Genomic DNA, 22,906 nt, shown 5'->3' on the forward strand with positions numbered 1-22,906 from the left:
CAGACTGAGCAGAGCCCTGCATCACCTTGAGTTTTTCCTTATGAGTAAGCAAGCATGACCTCATGGTTATCACAAAGGTTTGAAAGGATGATATCTACAAAACAAAAGATCTATACTCTTAATAATACAAAAGAGAAAATAAGACTGAGGAACTATTTTAGATTGATGAGACTTACCTGACAAGTAAATAGGACCTGTTACTACATGGGACTCTAGTTCAGAAGAGAGATGAACTGGTAAAATTTGAATAAAGGCTGTGCATCGACACAGTAATGACATACAAACACTGAGAAACCGCTATGGAGAGCATATGACGGTCATGCATTTTTAGAGAAATACACAAAGGAGTATTTAAAGTTAATAGGGTACTACTCTATAGTTTAGTTTTAAATAGCTCCTTTTGAAGTAGTAATAATGGATATGCACATCACGTACACGGCAGAGAGGGTAATGGAATACATGGAGAGATAAAACATTAAAAGCTGTGCTATCAGGGGATTCTTGGTATTTATCTTATAACTGTCTTTTCTTTTTTTTTTTTTTAGACAGAGTCTCACTCTGAAGCCCTGACTAGGGTGCTGTATCATAGCTCACAGCAACCTCAAGTTCTTGGGCTAAAGCAATCTTCTTGCCTCAGTTTTTCTATTTTTAGTAGAGACAGGGTCTTGCTATTGCAGAGGCTGGTCTTGAACTCCTGAGCTCAAGCAATCCACTGGTCTCAGCCTCCCAGAGTGCTAGGTTTACAGTGTGAGCTAATGCATACAACCTGGTCTTACAACTCTTTTGAAAATTTGAAATTATTTCCAAGTAACTCTTCTTTTTTTGAGACAGTCTTACTTTATTGCCCTTACTTTGTCAGTTGAGTGCCATGATGTCACAGCTCACAGCAACCTCACACTCCAGCGCTCAAGCAATTCTCTTGCCTCAGCCTCCTGAGTAGCTGGACTACAGGCACCAGCCAAAAGCCTGGCTATTTTTAGAGACAAAGTCTTACTCTGGCTCAGGCTGGTCTCAAACTCCTGAGCTCAGGGCAATCTACCTGCCTTGGCTTCCCAGAGTGCTAGGATTACAGATGTGAGCCACCACGCCCAGCCTCCAAGTAACTTTTTTAACACAAAGGAAAACCTGTTTATGCTTATTGAAGTTGTGATTGAATTGTTAGAAATTTTAGGTATTAAACAGTGATGCACTCCACATATAATTCCAAACATAAGTTTTAGCTTTCACAAAAAACAAGTCCTTTAGTTACCTTGCCCATTAGTTTGGGTTGTAGTTGGTGCACCTGCAGGAGCTGCAGGTGGTGGCTGTGCTTGTTGCTGATAATAGTGAGCATAATAAGCAGCCCAAGCTGCTGAATTTGGATCCGTTCCTGCTTTGGCTAGAATTAACAAACACAAATTCAAGGTTCGCATCTAAAATCTGTTACGTATCTCTCTCACAGACACACACACACACAACCTGCTCTTTGGCAAACAAACTGACCCCCAAATTAATTAGAACATCAAAAATAAACAGTAAATGAAAACATTCAATTTTCTATTTTCACTGTTATTATTAGCTTCTTTAAGAGAAAACCAAAGTTCCAAGACCAAATAACTTTCCTAGGTTTCAAAACTAGTGAGTGTCAGAATTGGGATGATGATGATAAAAAAATTTTTTTGCTTCAATGCTTAAACCATTCCATGCCTTTGTTTGTTCACATCAAGTGCAACAGTCCTATGTGGCTGATGACTAACAAAATATTTCTAGGGATTAACTGTACAAGAAAGAATTATTTTAGAACTATGAACACTGTTGTCCTGTTTCCAAGAAGAGAAAAAAATAACAATTTAAGGGACAAAGTCACATTCCATTCTATTTCACAATAAATGCCATACACTTGATTATCATTACCCTACTTACAATTCTTCATTTATTGCCTAGAATCTTCAGGATGGTCAAAACTTTTAAGTACAACATATTTATTCAACATCTTAACAATCCGGATCCCATGGCATATCCTTTCCATTTCAGCCTCATCTCCCCTGTCACTATCTCTTCAACACTCAAGTTCTAGACACAACAAATTGCTTGAACTTTTCAGAAGTCACCATGGTCGTGTCTAGGCCTTTGGTCATGTGACATTTCCTCTACACTTGGCTTATCCTCACTCGTCTTTCATGTATCAACTGACGTGGGAACAGTTTGAGACCTCTCAGTCTTCTAGAAACCAGAAATCCTCTCGCTGATTCTGTCCTTCACAGAATACGTGTATCTTATAACACTACAGGTGTACTATTATTAGTTTGTATCCCCAAGAAGAACGTAATTTCCTTAGCCAAAATCTGTGTATCTGTTTAGACTTCATTCCAAACAGGCAGCAATTTTCAGCAGCTTAATAAAAGTTAGTGAAGTTTGAGAAAAAGAAGAAAGGATTTCTAGAAAAAGAAAATTATAAGGTGATATAATTACAAGGCATTATTAACCCACCCTCCAAACTTTAAAATTGCTCGATATATTGCTTTCGTATCTTGGATATTTACGTTATATCTCAATAGTGCCATCATCTATATGTTAATTGAGAAATAGAAGTATTTCACTTGACACAATGTCTGGAGGAAAAATAAAGATAAAACAGACTTTAGGAAGTAATGATACATGTACTCTCAAGTATGTAAACCATACCAAAAAAAACAATCTCCCTGCTGTATATGTGTTAAGAACTTACTAAATATTCATACCACATAAGATTCATTCATCATGTTGCAGGTAAAAAAACAGGTCTAGAGGAGTTCAAAAATTTGCTTGACATCCATTCCACAATTTACTAATGTCTTACTATGTTAAGACTTAAGTCTAAAATTCTTGACCTAGTGGTCAAGATCAGACCATTAATTTTCCCTATAAAAATGGATTTCAGTTCAGATAATATTAATAAAATATTATACAATTTTAAGTTTAATATAAGCAATATCTAACCCAAGGACTCAATAACTCTTTGATCAATCTAAGCTGGGCCAACTAGCTATCTTTTAGCTAAATGGCTACTTCTCTCCTAAAGGCAATAATGGAAGCTACATTAATTAACTAGTTCTTATTACGGTGCTACCTTTACTACTATGCCAAATTGGAAACAAATTGTGAAACAGACACTACTCCCATCATTTTTCTCATTCTACCTACTCCAATAGTACTCGTAAGTGAAATCTGGGCAGATCCAACTTACCCAATATAAATATGCCACTTAACCTGCTCAACCTCTTACGTTTCACCCCCTTGTTTAATCACATCACCCAATTAATTTTATAAGAAAGAAAGAAAAGTCCTTCATTCTCAAAAGATACATTTTCAGAATACTAATCAGGAAATCATACTTGATGCTTTTTCTGTACCCTGTGAGCCTTTCTATCACAGTATTGCTTACACTGGGAGTGCATTCTTCTGCTATAGAACATGAACCTCACTTGGCATACCCAGCTCCTAGCACAACTCAAGCTGTTTCTTGAACAAGTAAAAGTTGTGGTTATTTGGTGTCATCATATTCCAAAGAACATACTTCCTATGAAATTGAAGTATATTATAATATAGGGCCATACTTAAAAATATCAAAATGTTCCATTAAATACAACAAAACAATCTCATTTAAAATCAATTACTTCGGGCGGCGCCTGTGGCTCAGTGAGTAGGGCGCCAGCCCCATATGCCGAGGGTGGTGGGTTCAAACCCAGCCCCAGCCAAACCGCAACAACAACAAAAAAATAGCCAGGTGTTGTGGCGGGCGCCTGTAGTCCCAGCTGCTCGGAAGGCTGAAGCAAGAGAATTGCGTAAGCCTAAGAGTTAGAGGTTGCTGTGAGCCATGTGACGCCACGGCACTCTACCCGAGGGCGATACAGTGAGACTCTGTCTCTACAAAAAAAAAAAAAATAATAAAATCAATTACTTCTTATGGGGGGGGGAGATAAATATACTATGTGTAGAAAGTAACCCATAATTCCATATACCTTCCTTGAAAACTACTCCAGTGAGAGGCCTAAAAGGTAGGTAGCAGGTAAGAAAAAAGGACCATAAATAAATGTTAACTGGCTTCAAAGAATGACTCTTTGACCGAGATGGAAAGCAAACTATGGGATATGAGAAGATGCAAAAAGAAAACAATGTAATATATATAAAATACATACCCGAATATAAAAAATATTTAAATATATTCTAGAGTTGTATACCATGCAGTTAGTAAATATAGGAGTGATTTTTTTTTACTAACATGAAGTTACCTTATCAAGAGTACCAGAACAGTTTATAACTTATTTGATAACGTGGGAGTTTAATGCCCAAGTATTTCACACTCTCTTACTCTCCTACATAATTTTATAAATAGAAATTATTCTTTAATGGATATTGTCACAATTAACACTATATATCCAATTGACAGCACTAATATGTAAAACCTAACACTCTGTACTTCTTCTTATAGCTTTGGTTTTTAGCATTCTTCTGATAGCCAAATGCAGGTAGAAAAAAAAGTTCATTGTGGTAGAAGCAGTGCCTAACACTTTGCCAAAAGACTAAAATAAATTAAAAAATGCATACAAATGTAGAATCAACACTAGGAAGTTTAAGAATGTACCAGAATAGCAAACAAACAATATACATAGCATGTAATGATAACCCCATCTTTTACCTGGATCAGGAGGAGCCTGCTGCTGCCAGTGTGGATATGCATTTCCCCACCCCTGGGGAGCATATGGGGCTGGAGGACCACTGAAAAGAAAATCAGCATAAAAATGCAGTTTACCAAAAGCTAGAAATCTTTGAGGAAAAGCCAAGAAATCAAATCCAATACTTACTGAGGCGCTGGGCCAGGTGGTCCTGGATTATAAGGTGCAGGGTTGTATGGTCCCATTGGAGTTCCAGGCCCTGGAGGTCCAGGAGGCCCATGGGGGCCTGGGACCCCATGGGGCCCATGGGGTACAGGTGGCCCTAAAGGATTTACTGGGCCCTGCAAAAAAGCAAGATGACAAAACAAAAATCAAGAAAACAGGGTAATGAATGGCTTAACACAACTCTAAGGCCAAGCTTCCATTCCAACCCTTTTACAGTCACAAGGAACAAACTTTAGTTTTCTTCCTTTCCTCATTTGATTCAAAAATTCATTAAAATCAGCAGCATTAACAATTGAATGTAAATACTGACACATATCAGTATTTACATACTTTTTTCAGAAAAGACAGCACTCTTTCTTTTCTTTTATAATTTTTACTTTTACTATTCCTTTTTCATCTCAATCATGCAAGTCTATCAAACATCGGGGCTTTACCTCTAGTTCTTCTATACAGGGTGCTCTCTAGCTGGTTCTCGCTGTATTACTCTACCTAACATCAATTGGATGACCATCTGAGCAATATGATTCCTAAATTGTCATGAATTGTTCTCTGAACACTTCACCTATACTGTACAACTAGATCACCACCAAACTAAAGTCTGCCTTACAACCTTTCTATTTTTGCCACTGGAACTCCATTTAGGTCAATAATTTAAATAATGTCCTTTCTTTCCTTCATCAATCCCTAATATTCTAATAAAAATTCCCTTTGTAATTCATTAAACAAATTAGGATATTTCATATCATTATAATGCCATGATATATTTAAAAATGCTTAGCTGATTTTTCTTGTTCAAATTAATTTGCAAAGACCATCTGACTTAATTGTCCTAAAAATTAAAAAAATTCCTTTCAGGCTTGGTGCCTGTAGCTCAAGCAGCTAGGGCACAAGTCACAAATGCCAGTGGGTTCAAATCCAGCGAAGGCCTGCCAAACAACATTTAACAACTACAACCAAAACAGCTGGGTGTTGTGGCGGGCGCCTGTAGTCCCAGCTATTTGGGAGGCTGAGGCAAGAGAATCGCTTAAGCCCAGAGTTTGAGGTTGCTGTGAGCTGTGATGCCATAGCACTCTACCCAGGGTGACAGCTTTGAGATTGTCTCAAAAAAAAAAAAAAAAAAAAAAATTCCTTTCATATAACTAATGCTGGTCATGTGACATTTTGGACTAAGTGCTTTAAACTATATTTAGGTGTCAGTTTTCTCACTGCAAAATAAACTTCATGATGTTTAAAGTGCTTTTTATTAAGTTATCTTTTTAACTCACCAACCATTGCCATCCCTTTTATTATCCATGACCCATCCTTTCCAAACAGTAAAAATACTGAAAAAATATTTTTATAGGACAATAAGCCAGAAATTCTTTTAAGTTACAAATATACCCATGCATTTATTTAATCCCTGTAACTCTATGAAGTAGTTACTATATTACTCATTTTACAGGAGGAAATCAAGGCACAGAATACAAGGAACTTCTCCAAAGTCACACAGCCAGTAAATGAGTCACAGGATTTTGAACCAAGGCAGCTTGACGCTAGAGTCCATGCTCTTACTACCATACTAAACTGCTTCTCTGAAACAAGTTACACTTGGTCTGGTCCCAGGTTTCGGCACCAAAAATAAAAAAATAAAAAATAAAAGATATGCTATTTACTTTTCTGCTTTGGCTGCAACCTCTGCCTTTACTGAGTCCATGAATATCTACATTTTCTTGAATAATTAAACTAAATATTCATACAACAGAGAACACACAACATTTATGTACACTTTTGTAGGATGTACTTCAGGAGTCTTTTGTCTTCCGTAGTAGACACAAAGTGTCAAACTTCCTTTTCCCCACTCCATTTATAGCACTGCAAACACCAAAAAGAACTTTTACCCTAAGAGTTGGATGAGGTAGGTCACACCTGTAATCCCAGTACTTTGGGAGGCCAAGGTGAGAGGACTGCTTAAAGACAGGATTCTAGGACTAGCCTAGGCAACAGAAGGAGACCTTGTCTCTAAAAAAATTAGCCAAACGTGGTGGTATGTGCCTACAGTCCCAGCTACTTGACAGGCTGAAACAAAGAGGATCCCTTGAGCCCAGGAGTTTGCGGTTACAACAGTGAGCTTTGATTGGGCCACTGTACTCCAGTGTAGAGTGACAGAGTAAGACTGTCACAACCTCCCAAACCCCCAAGAAATGCTAATTGTCCCTTAATTAATGTCTCTGTAAAAAAATCCCAATAAACATTATCTGCCTTGTTTACAAAAAAGCCATCAAGCCTCTTCATACTCTGTTCTACCACAAGCAAACTTTCTTAGAGGGAAAATTTTTGAATTTGGCTGTCCATCAGAAATCACCTAAAACATCTTCATAAAATTAGATGCTGGGCCATGTTTCAGGCATTCTGAATCAGTATTGTCTATGTATGTATCAAAGAACCTGTACTTTAAAACCTCCAAATGACTGTGAGCCAGTCTGAAAGTGGGGATTTATAAATTTCTACTGTCAAATGGGGATGCATATGATTCATCTTTTCCCTTCATCATATTGCACTCAGACCTTAAGAAATAATTGATTCCCATAACTATCTCCTTCTTCAACCATGTTTCACAACCTTTCAATACTACCATGCCTGCAGCAATGCTACCCTCTTATCTACTCATACCAAATGTAAGGTAGTTCTCCAAATCTATAACCCCCTATTTAATTAGGTTATTTTCATTGCTGGAAAATCTTTTTCCTGTCATATGTATCCATTATATCACAAAACCTGCAACTTCGGACTAAAGATTATACATTTTCCTATGGTGTATCTGAATTAATGTGTTATTTAACCAATAGGGTCTACACTATTGTTTAAAGTTTACTCACACCAATCTTTTCTTCTATGAGTTGCCGGGCATAGTCTATTTGCTGTGGAGTGCCACGAATTGTAAACAACTTCATATTAGGATCTGCATTAGGTGGAGGATTTCTCTGAAGTTCTATTCTTGCACCAGATTGTTGGCTTATGCTTTTTATGGTTTCACCTCCTAAAATCAAAAGACAATAATTTCTCTAAAGGTTCTAAGAATGTAAAAGGAACTATTCAGAAGAAAATGGTCACAACTAAAAGGGCCACTGACTAGGTGCAATGACTCATGTCTAATCCCAGCACTTTGGGAAGATAAGGTAGAAGGATTGCCTGAGCCCAGGAGTTTGAGATTAGCCTGGGAAATATAGCGAGAACCTATCTCTACAAAAAAGACAAAAAAAAAATTAGCCAGGAATAGTAGTGTCCATGGTTATAGCTATTAGGGAGGCTGAGATTGGGTCCAGGCACCAGGTCCAGGCTCAAAAGTTCAAAGTTGCAGTGAGCTACGATGTCACTATATCGTACCCTGGTCATGAAGGAGCAAAACCCTCTATCTAATAAAAATAATACATACAGACTTGGTGACTGTAGCTCAGCGGCTAGTGCGCCAGCCACATACACCAAGGCTGGCGGGTTCCAACTGGGCCCAGGCCTGCCAACAACAATGCCAACTACAACAACAAGAAGAATAGCAGCTAAATAGCTGGGCATTGTGGTGGGCGCCTGTAGTCCCAGCTACTTGGGGGGCTGAGGCAAGAGAATCGCTTAAGCCCAAGGGTTTGAGGTTGCTGTGAGCTGTGACAGCACAGTACTCTACCAAGGGCGACATAGTAAAACTCTGTCAAAAAAAAGAAAAAAAAAATATTTGCTTTAATAAATTGTTTTTAAAAGCAATGTAAGTCTTGCTATTATCTCTTCATTAAAAAGAAATAAAAAAAGCAATATAAATATAAACCAACACGTTCAAATTTTAGTAAGTAGGACTCAGTAAAAAGCAAAATGAAGAAAGAAAAACACTCAAACCAGTTTTTGGGCCAAAAGAAGTTTTCTTACACTAACAATTGGTCCTCTTTCTCTACAACTGCAATGAGATTCAAATCTTGCTCTTTTTTTGTGTGAAGCATTAAGATAATTTAAAATACTTTGCCTTTTCCTATAATTAATCCAGTTTTCCCTGTTGGCACAATGAAATTAAATTCTTGTAGTCCACCAGGTGGTCCCATGTTCCAGTTGCCTTGACCTCTACCTCTTCCTCGACCACCAGGTCCAGGTCCACCTGGATTACCAGCCTAAGAAGAAAGAAAGACAAGAAGAAAGTAAGAACAGAGATAAACTTTTTTTTTTTTAGGCAGAGTCTCAGTTTTGTCACCCCTGGTAGAGTACAATGGCATCACAGCTCACAGAAGCAACCTTAAACTCTTGGGCTCAAGCGAATCTTTTGTGTGAGCCTCTTAAGTACCTGGGATTACAGGTTCTTGCCATAAGCCTGGCTATTTTTTTCAGAGACAAGGTCTTGCTCTGGCTCAGGCTGATCTTAAAATTTGTGAGCTCAGGCAATCCACCCGCCTCAGCTTCCCAGAGTGCTGTGATTACCGGCATGAGCCACCATATCTGGCTAAACTTTTATTTTCATGATAAAATTATTACAACTATTTCTCTCAAATGATATGATTGAGCCACAAAGTTAATGCCTTAGCCCAAATAATCACCAATTAATGACTATCAATTACCAATCTACTTTTAGAGATGAAGTCTTGCTATGTCACCCAGGCAGGAGTACAGTGGCTCAATAACAGCTCACTATGTATGGCCTCTATGGATCATCTTACCTTGGCTCTCCGAGTAGCCAGTTACAGATGCACACCACCATGGCCAACTATTATTTTTTTTATTTTTTGCTATATTGCCCAGCCTGGTCTCAAATCATTCCTTCCACTGCAGTCTCTTAAGTATCTGGGAGGTTACAAGTGTGAGTCACCTCACCTGGCTCCTGCTACCATTTATTTTTTCTGATTCAGGTGACTAAGGTAGTAAGTACACTTACACAGTAATTCCTCTTGCTTCTACCTTAAAGTAATTTTAACTTGCTAGCCATTAAAGCATTACTTATCAAGCAGGCAGACATAAAAATATGAGGGAAGGCACTTTCAGAGTTGATGAAAGAAAATCTTGTGAAAACAAAAATTGAAAATGTTAACTTTTTTTTTTTCTTTTTGCAGTTTTTGGCCAGGGCCAGGTTTGAACCTGCCACCTCCGATATATGGGGCTGGTGCCCTACTCCTTGAGCTACAGGAACTGCCCCAAAATGTTAACTTTCTATCAAACCTGAACACTTCGAAGAAGGTCCGTAATAATTTCTGCAGCATGCTGACAACGGTCTGGAGGTCCTGTTATTTGGGCTATTCTATCAGGTGTTGTTCCATCATCTTTAAAGTAAAGAAACACACGAGGGATTATTCAAATAATATGTGGATGTCAAAACGAATTGCTACTACACTTAGAAGACTGACATATGTACTCACCTGGCTTAAACTGAATTCGAACACCAGCATCATTTTGTATTTTTTTGATCATTTCTCCATTTCTTCCTATTACAATACCAACAGCAAATCTTGGAATGGGAACCTTATGTAAAGAAGACTAAGTATTAAGAAAACCATTTTCTGAAAATTAATGTGCATCAAATCATAAAAGTACATACAATGGCATTTTTACATCAGAAGGGCAACAAGATAACAAAATATACAATTCTGTGCTTTTTTTTTTTTTTTTTTGGAGACAGAGTTTCACTACGTTGCCACCTGTAGAGTGCCATAGCATCACAGCTTACAGCAACCTCAAATTCTTGCCTAAGCCTCCAGAGTAGCTGGGACCACAGGCATCCACCACAACACCTGGCTATTTTTTGGTTGCAGTTGTCACTGTTGTTTAGCAGGCCCCGGCCAGGCTCAAACCCGCCAGTCCCAGTGCATGTGGCCGGCGCCCTACTCACTGAGCTATAGGCACCAAACCTACAATTCTGTATTCTAAAGTAGAAAAACGGCAAGCATGTTAAAGAAGGCTATCTAATGCAAAAAGGAAAAACACTATTATTGTATTTATGGATTAGAATATAACCATTTCTGAATGATGTTTTACTTACATCTATCCCTTCATTTCCTCCTATTCTTGACCCATACTCATTTCGAACTTCTCTGAAACCACCTTGATCACGAATTAACTCTAACACCATTTCCTTGGCTTGCTAAAGTAGAAAAAGTTAACTAATTTAGAAAGCATGTCTCAAAACATTTTAATTATTCATGCATGTTTACTCAATCCCATCCAACCCAAATTCCTTCTTTATAAAGTAGAAAGTTAAGTTTACTTGAACTTTATATGGATCTCCTGTAATCCTAAGTGGTTTGTCAGCACCAGTGTTCTGAGGTCCATCTTGTATCATAACCATTTTAACTCCAGCTCGCTCCTGTTATAATCAGAAAAATCATATGTATTAAAGAAAAGAAAATGTCCTAAAAACAGACAAAAAGCAATCATTTTACAAATAAAACAATACCTGAAGTTGTTTAATAGTCTCTCCCCCCTTTCCAATAACTAATCCTGCCTTGCTAGCTGGAATCATGATTTCCTGAACTGCATTTCCTGGTCCATCGCCATGATGGAAGCCAGGAGCTGGTCTTCCTTTTTCGACAATCTGGTCCAGTAACCGTTTTGCTGATCTGTTAACAAATTAATATTAAAAAAATAAGGAGTAGAACATCCAAGCTTTCCAAACCGAGAAATACAAAATAATATAACCAAGTACTCTTTCTATCCCGATTCAAGATTAGGTGCCTTAAAGCTATTTTCTTTCTTTCTTTCTTTCTTTTTTGAGAAAGAGCCTCAAGATGTCACCCTGGGTAGAGTGCTGTGATATCACAGCTCACAGCAACCTCCAATTCCTGGGCTCAAGCAATTCTCTTGCCTCTGCCTCCCAAGTTGCTGGGACTAAGGCGTCCGCCACATCACCTGGCTATTTTTTGGTTGCAGCTGTCATTGTTGTTTGGTGGGCCCGGGCTGGATTAGAACCAGCCAGGTCAGGTGTATGTGGCTGGCGCCTTAGCAGGTTGAGCCACAGGCGCCAAGCCATTTTTTTTTTTTTTGTAGAGACAGGGTCCCACTTCATGGCCCTCGGTAGAGTGCCATGGCCTCACACAGCTCACAGCAACCTCCAACTCCTGGGCCTAAGCGATTCTCTTGCCTCAGCCTCCCGAGTAGCTGGGACTACAGGTGCCCGCCACAACGCCCGGCTATTTTTTGGTTGCAGTTTGGCCAGGGCCGGGTTTGAACCCGTCACCCTAGGTATATGGGGCCGGCGCCTTACCGACTGAGCCACAGGCTCCGCCCTTTATTCTTTCTTTTCTTTTTTTGAGACAAGGTTTTCTTTTCTTTTGGCCAGGGCTGGGTTTGAACCCACCACCTCCAGCATATGGGACCAGCACCCTACTCCTTGAGCCACAGGCACTGCCCCTTTTTTTTTTTTTTTAAAGAGACAGAGTCTTATTTTATTGCCCTCAGTAGAGTGGCATGGCATCACACCTCACAGCAACCTCCAACTCCTGGGCTTAAGCGATTCTCTTGCCTCAGCCTCTCGAGTAGCTGGGACTACAGGCACCCACCACAACACCTGGCTATTTTTTTTGTTGCAGTTTGGTTGGGACCGGGTTTCAACCCTCCACTTTTGGTGTATGGGGCTGGTGCCCTACCCACCAAACCACAGGCACTGCTCTTTTTCTTTCTTTTTTTGAGAGAGTCTTACTTTGATACCCTTGGTATAGTGCTGTGGTGTAATAGCTCACAGCAAGCTCAAATTTTTGGGCTCCAGGGATTCTCTTGCTTCAGCCTCCTATAGGCACCTGCCACAACGCCCAGCTAGCTTTAGAGATGGGGTTTTACTCCTGCTTAGGCTAGTCTCTAAACTATGAGGCTCAGACAAGCCACCGGTCTCAGGCTCCCAAGTGCTGGGATTACAGGTGCTGTGAACCAAAGCACCTAGCTGGTATTTCTTATTTATTTGCTTTTTGAGACAATCTCTCCCCCAACTCCAAGTTAGAATGCAGTGGTGTCATCATAGCTCACTGCAGCCTCAAACTCTGGAGCTCAAGCCATTCTCCTGCCTCAGTCTCCTGAGGAGCTGGAGCTATAAGCACTTCTGAAACCCTCATGGTTTCTACTGTACCAGGCTAATTTTTTAAATTTTGTGTAGAGATGGTGTCTTGCTATGGTGACTAGACTGGAATCAAATCTCCTGGGCTCAAGTGATCCTCTCATCCTAGCCTCTCAAAGTGCTAAGATTACATATGTGAACTACTTACATAGCTACTAATGATGCTTTTACTTGTAATTTAAAAAAAAAAAGTCAAAGTCAGAGACTATGCAATAAATTTTCTAGGAATACAATTTTAACTTCGGATCACAGTACAAATTCCTTAGAAAGGCCACTCTAAAGTTACCTCAGAATTAAGCTAATTCCTCCATGAATTAAATGACTTACTCTGTTAAAGCACTATTTTGCTCAGGGTTAAAATTTATTCATTCAATAAATATTTAAATATCAACTAAGTGCTCTTCTAGGTAATGGGATTAGAGAACTGAAGAAAAGGGTTTCTGCTAAAGTGGCTTAACTTCATGTCATTTATTAAATACTACCAAGAAAATTAAGATAAGGACAGAATGTGTGTGTGCACACATACATAAGAAGGAATGCCATTTGATACAAAATAGATGTGAGAGGCCTTGCTGATAGACATAAGAGCTAAACGAAGTGCACAGTGACTATTATAAAGTATCTGGGAGAGGCTTGGTGCCTACCACAAGCGCTGGGGCCTGCCAAACAAAAATGACAACTACAGCAACAAAAAAATAGCCAGGTGTTGGGGAGGGCGCCTGTAGTCCCAGCTACTTGGGAGGCTGAGGCAAGAGAATCACTTAAGCCCAGGAGTTTGAGGTTGCTGGGAGCTGTGACACCATAGCATTCTGTGGAGGGTGACGTAGTCTCAAAAAAAGGAAGGAAAAGTATCTGGGAGAAAACTTTACAGGAGAAACAAGAAGTGCAAAGGCCTCAAGAACATGTTTGGTGTGCTAAAATAAAAGACTAGGGGGAGGCTAACTGGGGTTAGAATAGAGTGAGTTGATGGAAGATGGTAAAAAATGAAGTGAGAAAGGCGGCAGACAGGTGAGGCCATGACAAAAACATTAACTTTAAATAGAGAGGTTTTGCAGAATTCTGAGCAAAGTAGTGATACAAATGGTTTTACATTGGGTGGCGCCTGTGGCTCAGTGAGTAGGGCGCCGGCCCCATATGCCTAGGGTGGTGGGTTCAAACCCAGCCCAGGCCAAACTGCAACAAAAAAATAGCCGGGCGTTGTGGCTGGCACCTGTAGTCCCAGCTGCTCGGGAGGCTGAGGCAGGAGAATTGCGTAAGCCCAAGAGCTGGAGGTTGCTGTGAGCCGTGTGACGCCACAGCACTCTACCGAAGGCGGTACAGTGAGACTCTGTCTCTACAAAAAAAAAAAAAAAAAAAAAAAATGGTTTTACATTTTTAAAGGATCACTATGGCCAGTCTACTACAAGAACAGACTACAGTGGGACAGTGTAAAAAGAATGAAGACGTGCTGCAATAATATAAGCAAATGAACTAATAAGGCTTAGAAGGTGACAAGAAGCTGGATTCTGAATAAACTGTGAAAAAAAATGACCAAGAGTTGCTTATGGATAAATGGGACATAAGTATAAAAACTAAAAAACAGATTTGTCCAAACAGGGAGATGAGATAATCAAGACGAATAAAAGAAAGAGAATCTTGGAATGAGGTAAAAATCAAAGATTCTGTTTTTAGGGTGGCACTTGTAGCTCAGTGGGTAGGATGCCTGCCACATGCACTGAGGCTTGAGGGTTCGAACCCAGCCTGGGCCAGCTAAACGATGACAACTGCAACAACAACAAAAAATAGACGGGCATTGTGGCAGGCGCCTGTAGTCACAGCTACTTGGGAGGCTGAGGCAAGAGAATCGCTTAAGCCCAGGAGTTTGAGGTTGCTGTTAGCTGTGACGCTACGGTACTCTACCCAGGGTGGCAGCTTGAGACTCTGTCTCCAAAAAAAACCCCGATTCTGTTTTTTATGCTCTAATGTCGTAACTAATAAGATATTCAAGTGAAGATACTGAGTGAGCAGCAGATGTACGAAGCTATAATTTAAGAAAGAGATTAAGACTGAAAATAGAAATTCAAGAGCATATAAAGGCATGTATCGAATGAAATTTAATAGACTGAATGAAGTCATCTGATAGGTCTGTGTTGATGTACGTACCATATGAGGACTGTATTCTGAAGCACTTCAAAGATGAAGGGCCGAGCCACCAAAAAGACTGAGAAAGGACAGCCCATTATGTCCCAGAGCCTAATAAATAACATATTTCAAGGAGGAAGTGGTTTACTATGTCATATTGCTGATAGGCTGAATGATATGGCATTTCATTTGTGATCTTCAGGGACATTTTAATGAAATAGTTTGAATAAAAGCCCAACTAATGCTGCGCTCAAGAAAAGTTAAAACAGGCAGATATGGTTAAGTACAGCCACCTCATTAAAGAAATTTTGTTGTAAAAGAAAGCAGAGGGTGGGGCGGCGCCTGTGGCTCAGTCGGTAAGGCACCGGCCCCGTATACCGAGGGTGGCGGGTTCAAACCCGGCCCGGCTAAACTGCAAACCAAAAAATAGCGGGGCGTTGTGGAGGGTGCGTGTAGTCGCAGCTACTTGGGAGGCTGAGGCAAGAGGTTCAGGTTGCTGTGAGCTGTGTGATGCCATGGCACTCTACCGAGGGCCATAAAGTGAGACTCTGTCTCTACAAAAAAAAGAAAAAAAGAAAGCAGAGGGCGGCACCTCTGGCTCAGTGAGTAGGGCGCCAGCCCCATATACCGAGGGTGCCAGGTTCAAACCTGGCCCTGGCCAAACTGCAACGAAAAAATAGCTGGGCGTGGCAGCGGGCACCTGTAGTCCCAGCTACTGGGGAGGCTGAGGCAAGAGAATCGCCTAAGCCCAAGAGTTTGAGGTTGCTGTGAGCTGTGATGCCACAGCACTCTACTGAGGGCGACAGTCTCTAAAAAAATAAAAGAAAGCAGAGAAAATGTGGGGTTTAGGCATAGTTTTTGAGATTTCGAGGAATGTCTGTATGGTGTTACAAATTATATAGAAAAGAGTGATAAAGTGATAATGTTTTATCTTTCTCTCATGCCTCATTTATCCATAAGCAACTCTTGGTAATTTTTTTTTCACAAAATTCAGAATAATGAATCATTCATTATATGTCCCCTCAATTGCAGGGACACGACCTTCAGCGCTAGGCGCATGAACACACAAAAAAATAGTATCAGAATAAATGAAAACTGAGAGGTTTAGTGGCAGAGAAAGACAGAATTGTTTCTTAGGATTTGTTTCTGTTCTCCCAGTAAATAAGCCTAAGTGGGAAAGAGGGGGTCAGACACTAAAGATCTGTAGGAGGGGGAGAGACAGTACTAATAAATAATCCTTAGAGAAAAGTGGAAGAGAATGAATGGAACTAGAGAAATGTAGGTACCTCAAAAGTGTATTTGAGCTTAACTTGGGTTTTAGGTGACAGTCAATGTAATGGTGTATTTTTCTCTAAGCTACATTCACCTTCTCAAGTGAAGACTGGAGTAGACATAAAGAGAGTTTACATTATTTTCTGTGTTCAATAATTCAAACGATGAACCTGAACTGAGAGAGGCATGAGGCCTAAACTTTGGAGTTAAAGGAGATGATAATGTAAAAGAAAGCTATAATGAAAGGCAAAGACAAAATTCATATTACTAGAAGACATTTAAGATTTTCATACTTACTGGACAGATTCAGGTGTTCCAGTTAACATACATGACCTTTCTGGAAGGCCACCACTGTCTACAATTAAAAAAAAGAAAAAAAGAGAAAATTTTAGGTCAAAAGATTTATAGGTAGCATCCTTATCACTAGAAACCTAAAATATATGCTCACTTTCTAGACACTCTGATTAGACCAAAAGAAGAATGTTACCAGGAGCTATCTGTATTTTGCATCCAGATTCCTGTTGTATGCGTGAGATCTGTTCACCTCCTCTGCCAATTACTAGTTTAAAAAAAAAGAAAAAGAAAATTATTTGCTAAACGATTATAAAGTAGTTTTTTTGTGTTTTCAAAACTTTAAAAATTAGGTTACTTACTAAAGCCAACCATTCCATCTGGAACTTTGTATTCTTCTGTCATTACAGACCTGCTAAGAAATAATAGTAACTAACATTTACCTTCTAAGAAAAATTATTCACATATAAAAGGTAACCTACTAATAAAAATGAGAAATCTCATGTCTCCTAATGGCTTAAACTAAGCTTCTAAGCACATTCTTGACAAAAATATGGCCTTATTACTTATAGTTAAAACAAAAATCTTAAGGCAATGCACATCCAGTTGGGAAGGGATGGTAAATGGAATGGTTTAAAGGAATAACCTGTAAACAAATTATAAGGAATTTATAATTCATCTTAACAGTTTCTCTAATTACTCTAGTTCTAAAATGTTCTAGCTATTCTTCGAAATTCTAAATGTATTTCACTCAAAAAGAAAAATGGTTTATCTTCTCAAGTGAAGGGAAATGAACTACACACACACACAAATGCAGATACACATTCACGACACACTACCATGGTTCTGTGTGTAAATACAGCTTAACTAAAACTTGCAAAGTACTTTTCGGGAAGCTTCTGACCATACCTTTGCTGCTGATGCATTGGTGGTAACTGTGTTCCAAAAGCTACAAAAAAATTTGATAAAAATAAAATGAGAATTCACAATTCAGGTTTACTTAAATATTGAATATAATAACATTAAGTATTCTAAGCCCCTCTCTGATGCAAAGACAACACTTTAAAGAGAATAAAATTTTTACAGAATATTTAAATCGGCACTGACAGTAGCAAAAAACAGTGAAAATGCAGACATATTAGCAATGGCACAGAAAACTTTTCCTTTTAAGTAGTACAAACACAGTTTAAGAATGGAGTAGTTAGGCCAGATCTGGCGCCTTATGCTTATAATCCCAAGCACTCTAGGAGATCAAGGCCTGAGGACTGCTTGAGCTCAGGAGTCTGAGGCCGGCCTGAGCAGAAGCAGAATTCTGTCTTTACTAAAAATAGTAAAACCGACTTATGGCGGTTGCCTAGAGTCCCAGCTACTAGAGAGGCTGAGGCAGGAGGATTACTTGAGCCCAAAAATTTGAGGTTGCTATGAGGTAGGCTGAGACCCCGGGCAACAGAGACCCTGTGCCCCAGAAAAAGTAGCAATTAAATAAAATAAACACGTGAAATAACCCAGCAACCAATCTATGTAAAATAGGAGAAAAAGGTGTATTTTTATACAGAAATTCAGGCTGGAGACTCTAAAAGAATATGACCAACTTCTAAGATACCAAAACAGGAACAAAACCTTAATATTAAAATTCAGTTAACTTTGGGCGGCGCCAGTGGCTCAGTGAGTAGGGCGCCAGCCCCATATGCCGAGGGTGGCGGGTTCAAACCCAGCCCCGGCCAAACTGCAACCAAAAAATAGCCGGGCATTGTGGCGGGCGCCTGTAGTCCCAGCTGCTCGGGAGGCTGAGGCAAGAGAATCGCGTAAGCCCAAGAGTTAAGAGGTTGCTGTGAGCCGTGTGACACCACGGCACTCTACCCGAGGGCGGTACAGTGAGACTCTGTCTCTACAAAAAAAAAAAAATTCAGTTAACTTTTTTTTGGGGGGAGACAGAGCCTCACTTTGTCACCCTTGGCAGAATGCTGTGGTGTCATAGTTCACAGCAACCTCAAACTCTTGGGCTAAAGCAATTCTCTTGCTTTAGCCTCCTAAGCAGTTGGGACTACAGGTGCCTGCCACAACGCCTGGCTATTTTTAGATATGGGGTCTCACTCTGGATCAGGCTGGTCTCAAACATGTGAGTTCAGGCAATCCAACCACCTCAGCCTCCCGAAAATGCAGTTAACTCTTAATCCAATTTAAAATAAATACTTACAGTCATTTTGAGGAGCAACTTTCTTAGCATCTGGTTGATCTGAAAAATTAAAGAGTTTTTAAATTTTTTGCTAAAAAATACAATACTTCTGCCCTCCCCAGCAAGAGTATCAATATAACCATTTACTGAAATATCTTAGGGTCTGGTTTATCATTTGAACCAAAATTACCAAACTTCAACCCAATCTTAGTAATCTATAAGAAGAAAAACTGTATGTCTTTCACTCTCTTATTTACAAGAAGCATAGATATTTACAATAATTCTCCTTGTGTCAAATCACTGACCTTCACATATGTTAAGCACTTTAAATTGATACAAGGTAGGTTCAGTACTATTACCTGCTAAAAGCTAATGATGCTTCCACTACAGGAACTGAAGATTGGAGGGAAAAACTATCAAAATATGAAAATCTATCAATCTGACAATGACCACAAAGCTATGACCAAAAAAAAAGCAAAAAACAACAAAACAAAAAAAAACCCAAAATAAAAACTCACATTTTAAGGTAATCTCAATCTAAACTGTTCTTTATTCCTAAACAAACATTTACGGCATAAAACTTCAGCAGAAAAACTCAAAGCAACTACATGACTACCTTCATCTAAATCCATTATACAGAGGAATACAATGCATACCTTAGAACAAACAACCTATAGCTGAAAGTACTACATTCTCCTCCCCCCTTCAAACCTAAATGATTAAGCAGAAGAATGCTGTGCAGCAAAAATTCAGACACATAATCCAAGAAATATTTGTGTCCAGTTAAGAAACCACTGGCTTATTTCACGTTTACATACTAAACACAGGTAATAAATAAAAATTCCTGCCTTTAAAAGGAGAGGGCATTCCCTCCCAGTGTGTTGTACTGCTCGGACTTGTCCAAGAGCCATCTACACATAAAATAAAAAGAATACATTACATACAACATCTGAAGCATCATTAGCTCATTTCTTTTGTATATTAAAAACCTCACCATAAATATGAAAGACATAAGTACTCCTGGGTCAAAAGCTATAAATACATTTTAAAAGCTCAGTGAGAATCCTCCTTTAAAAAAATTAGGGCAAAAAGAAAATATCAAAATTCACATATCAAAACTAAAACAAAAAATATGTGCAGACTTGTAAGTTCAGAAGCTTCAACAATTATCTTTTTAAAAAATATAAAGCACTATAAATCCAGTTTTAATACACATGTTTAAAGTTAAACCAGAAACACAAAGTACTAAAAACAAATAACATAAATGCTATAACCTGCAACACTCTATAGCAAACTATAGCACTTCAACCTTTAAATGAAAATATGAAATAGAAAACAATGTAACATTATAAAGATTCACTTATGTATGAGAAAACCAGTGAAGTGTTTCTTAATTTATAGTTTTTCCCCCCAATATTATTAACAAGATATCTGTGCAAACTATCAATCTGATGCAATCCTAAAAGAGGGAGAATAGAATGTTTTCTAATAAGACAAACCCTGTTTGATTCAAATTTTACCTACCTTGTCTAGGTCTCTTTTTTCCCCCTTTGAGGCCAATATAATCCTAATTTTAAAAACCTTATGATAAAAGCAGTGTCTCAATAAAACATGTGAAAATAATGAAAATCACTTCAACTAAACACTGTGTAAACAAAACACTCACGACTACCACTTACCTCCATCTTCTAAAGGTCTTTTTTGTCCCCCATAACCATAGTCATTTGAATTCAGTGACGTCCCAGCATCACCTCCAATTTTTGCTGCAATCTTAAAAAACCGAAAACACACCATTGTTAAGGATAGCAAACATTGCCTCATTTATTTCCTAATACATCTGTGCTAAATATTACTTAGCGCTGTAAGAAAATTCACTTGATAAACACAATGATAGTTCAATTTATTACTACCATCAATACTTCAGGGAAATTAACAAATAATCATCACCTGGAATTAAGCTTCTGCTATACTTCCATTAAGAAGATTACCAAAAAAGTAATCAATCGGCAATCTTACGGAGAGACCAAGAAGCTTTAAAGAAAATATGGATATTAATTCTATCACAAGATTAATAGTTCTTACCATGGCTCTCTCCTATGACATTTCAAAAGATGTGCATTGGCACAGACAATGTGAACACTTTGTGGGATTTTAAGGCTATGCTGTCTGATAAGGTAGCCATATCCAATATGTGGTTACTGAGTACTTGCAATATGGCTAGCAACATGCACTGAATGTTGGAAATTTGGAACAAAGAATATAAAACATCTCAAACTTTTATACTAAACAGAAAAGGGTAATATTTTGGATATGCTGGGTTAAACAAAATGTGTGGCTTGCATTCTATTTCCTTTGGACAATGTTACTCTAATTATACATTCAGGAGCCTGGGGAGTTCTACTCTAAGAAAGCTTCAGCTATAGAACCATAATTCTATTAAGTCACTTCCCTCTCACAAAGATTAACTTTTAGAGTGGGGCAAATAATTACTTGTACTTGACCAAACAAATATAAGAAATACCAGCTACAAGTCACAAGGAAGGCATGGACCAATAAATATTTATTGCATTTTTCTACAATAAGGGAACTGGAACAAACTGGTGTCTGTACTGGGCCAAACTCCATACTATATATTCTACTATATATACTATATATATATTTTTGTAATATTCATTACAAAAGATGTGCGATGGGCTCATGAACATTCATTGTATCATTCTTTCAAGTATAACTGAAATCTTCTGTAAAAAAAAAGAAAACCAAATTCTTGATGACTGGAATTCTCCAAAGTAATTTTGATGTGGATAATCCAATAGCTTCAAGCTTTATAATAATTAGAAAACTGGAGCAGGTAAGAGTATATTCAAGGACATGAGTCATAAATCCAATTATGGATCACATAAGTCTAATATGTATCAGTTCCCATATATTAACTGTACTTCCTAGATTTCTCTTTTCAGCATCAGTAAATGCAAACACTTACTACAAAGCATTTTAGGACAAAGTATTAAAATGCATGGTGGGTCTCGCCTGCATCCTAGCACTCTAGGAGGCCAAGGTAGGTGGAATGCTTGAGCTCAGGAGTTCAAGACCAGCCTGAGCAAGAGTGAGACCCCATTTCTACTAAAAACAGAAAAACTGAGGCAAGATGATCACTTGAGTCTAAGAGCTTAAGGTTGCTGTGAGCTATGATGCCAGAGCACTCTACTTAGGGTGCCAGAGTGAGACTTTGTTTCAAAAACAAACAAGCAGGATGGCGCCTATGGCTCAGTGGGTAGGGTGCCGACCCCATATACCGAGAGGGTGGTGGGTTCAAACCCAGCCCTGGCCAAATTGCAACAACAACAAAAAAAAGCCAGGGGTTGTCTCAGCTACTTGGGAGGCTGAGCCAAGATAATTGCTTGAGCCCAAGAGTTTGAGGTTGCTGTGAGCTGTGACACTACAGCACTCTATCAAGGGTCACATGGTGAGACTGTCTCAATTCCCCCCAAACAAACAAGTAAAAACCTCGATTAAAAAAGGCACACAACTTGGGGGGGGGGGGAGGTATACAACTTGATTATCCTGATTCTCCACAGCTCTGGTGTCAACCTAATTTTCTTCCACCATCTTTTACTTTCTCAATTACAAGACCTGTTTTTGTCTTTGCATGTCTAATTTAAATCTTATGTCTTAAAGTTTTTATAATCACACCTGAAAATACTGCTTTTCCCCCTTTAGGTCTGAAAGCACTTAGCATTTAAACAGTTCCTGAGGAATTTAATGAATACACTACCCTATATTGATAGGCAATGGTATTAGAAAGTATTTTAGGCCATAGAAAATGGTACTCCCAGTACCATTTAACTGTGAATACTTATGCAGTTAGTTTTTATAAATGTTCTAGGAGTTGCAAAGCAGCACTTCTTTATCTCCAGGAACTTCTACACAGAGAAAAGATACTTATTTATACTTCTTTATTAACTAGTCAAAAACTAACCAAATATAAATGAAAGTTGATACTTAGTTCATGCAAAAGAACTAGGTACATCTCAAAAATTTAGAATTGATACAAAGACATAAGAGGTTTTTTTTTTTTGCAGAGACAGAGTCTCACTGTACCGCCCTTGGGTAGAGTGCCCTGGTGTCACACGGCTCACAGCA

General features: G+C 38.8%; 1 protein-coding gene across 13 annotated transcripts in view; it reads right to left on the reverse strand.

Moving 5' to 3' along the window:
* Positions 1-22,906, reverse strand: part of FUBP1 (far upstream element binding protein 1) — a 43,057-nt gene that overhangs the window by 14,137 nt on the left and 6,014 nt on the right. For 7 of the 13 annotated variants that reach the window (XR_008380250.1, XR_008380253.1, XR_008380251.1 and 4 more), the window contains 17 exons: positions 20,443-20,533; positions 19,612-19,674; positions 18,785-18,823; positions 17,497-17,536; positions 16,950-17,002; positions 16,784-16,855; positions 16,594-16,651; positions 11,254-11,416; positions 11,065-11,163; positions 10,840-10,941; positions 10,220-10,322; positions 10,023-10,123; positions 8,845-8,986; positions 7,715-7,875; positions 4,824-4,975; positions 4,658-4,737; positions 1,250-1,378 (listed from right to left, as the gene is read on the reverse strand). Coding sequence is in view for 9 of the 13 variants with exons in the window: in XM_053592360.1 (XP_053448335.1) it covers positions 1,250-1,378; positions 4,658-4,737; positions 4,824-4,975; positions 7,715-7,875; positions 8,845-8,986; positions 10,023-10,123; positions 10,220-10,322; positions 10,840-10,941; positions 11,065-11,163; positions 11,254-11,416; positions 16,594-16,651; positions 16,784-16,855; positions 16,950-17,002; positions 17,497-17,536; positions 18,785-18,823; positions 19,612-19,674; positions 20,443-20,533 (1,648 nt within the window). In the remaining 4 variants the exon portion in view is untranslated. The remainder of the gene's footprint in view (positions 1-1,249; positions 1,379-4,657; positions 4,738-4,823; positions 4,976-7,714; positions 7,876-8,844; positions 8,987-10,022; positions 10,124-10,219; positions 10,323-10,839; positions 10,942-11,064; positions 11,164-11,253; positions 11,417-16,593; positions 16,652-16,783; positions 16,856-16,949; positions 17,003-17,496; positions 17,537-18,784; positions 18,824-19,611; positions 19,675-20,442; positions 20,534-22,906) is intronic. The other 6 variants (XM_053592362.1, XM_053592366.1, XM_053592364.1 and 3 more) reach the window with 3 other exon arrangements.

Source organism: Nycticebus coucang, chromosome 5, assembly GCF_027406575.1.
Source record: "Nycticebus coucang isolate mNycCou1 chromosome 5, mNycCou1.pri, whole genome shotgun sequence".
Lineage (NCBI taxonomy): Eukaryota > Metazoa > Chordata > Mammalia > Primates > Lorisidae > Nycticebus > Nycticebus coucang.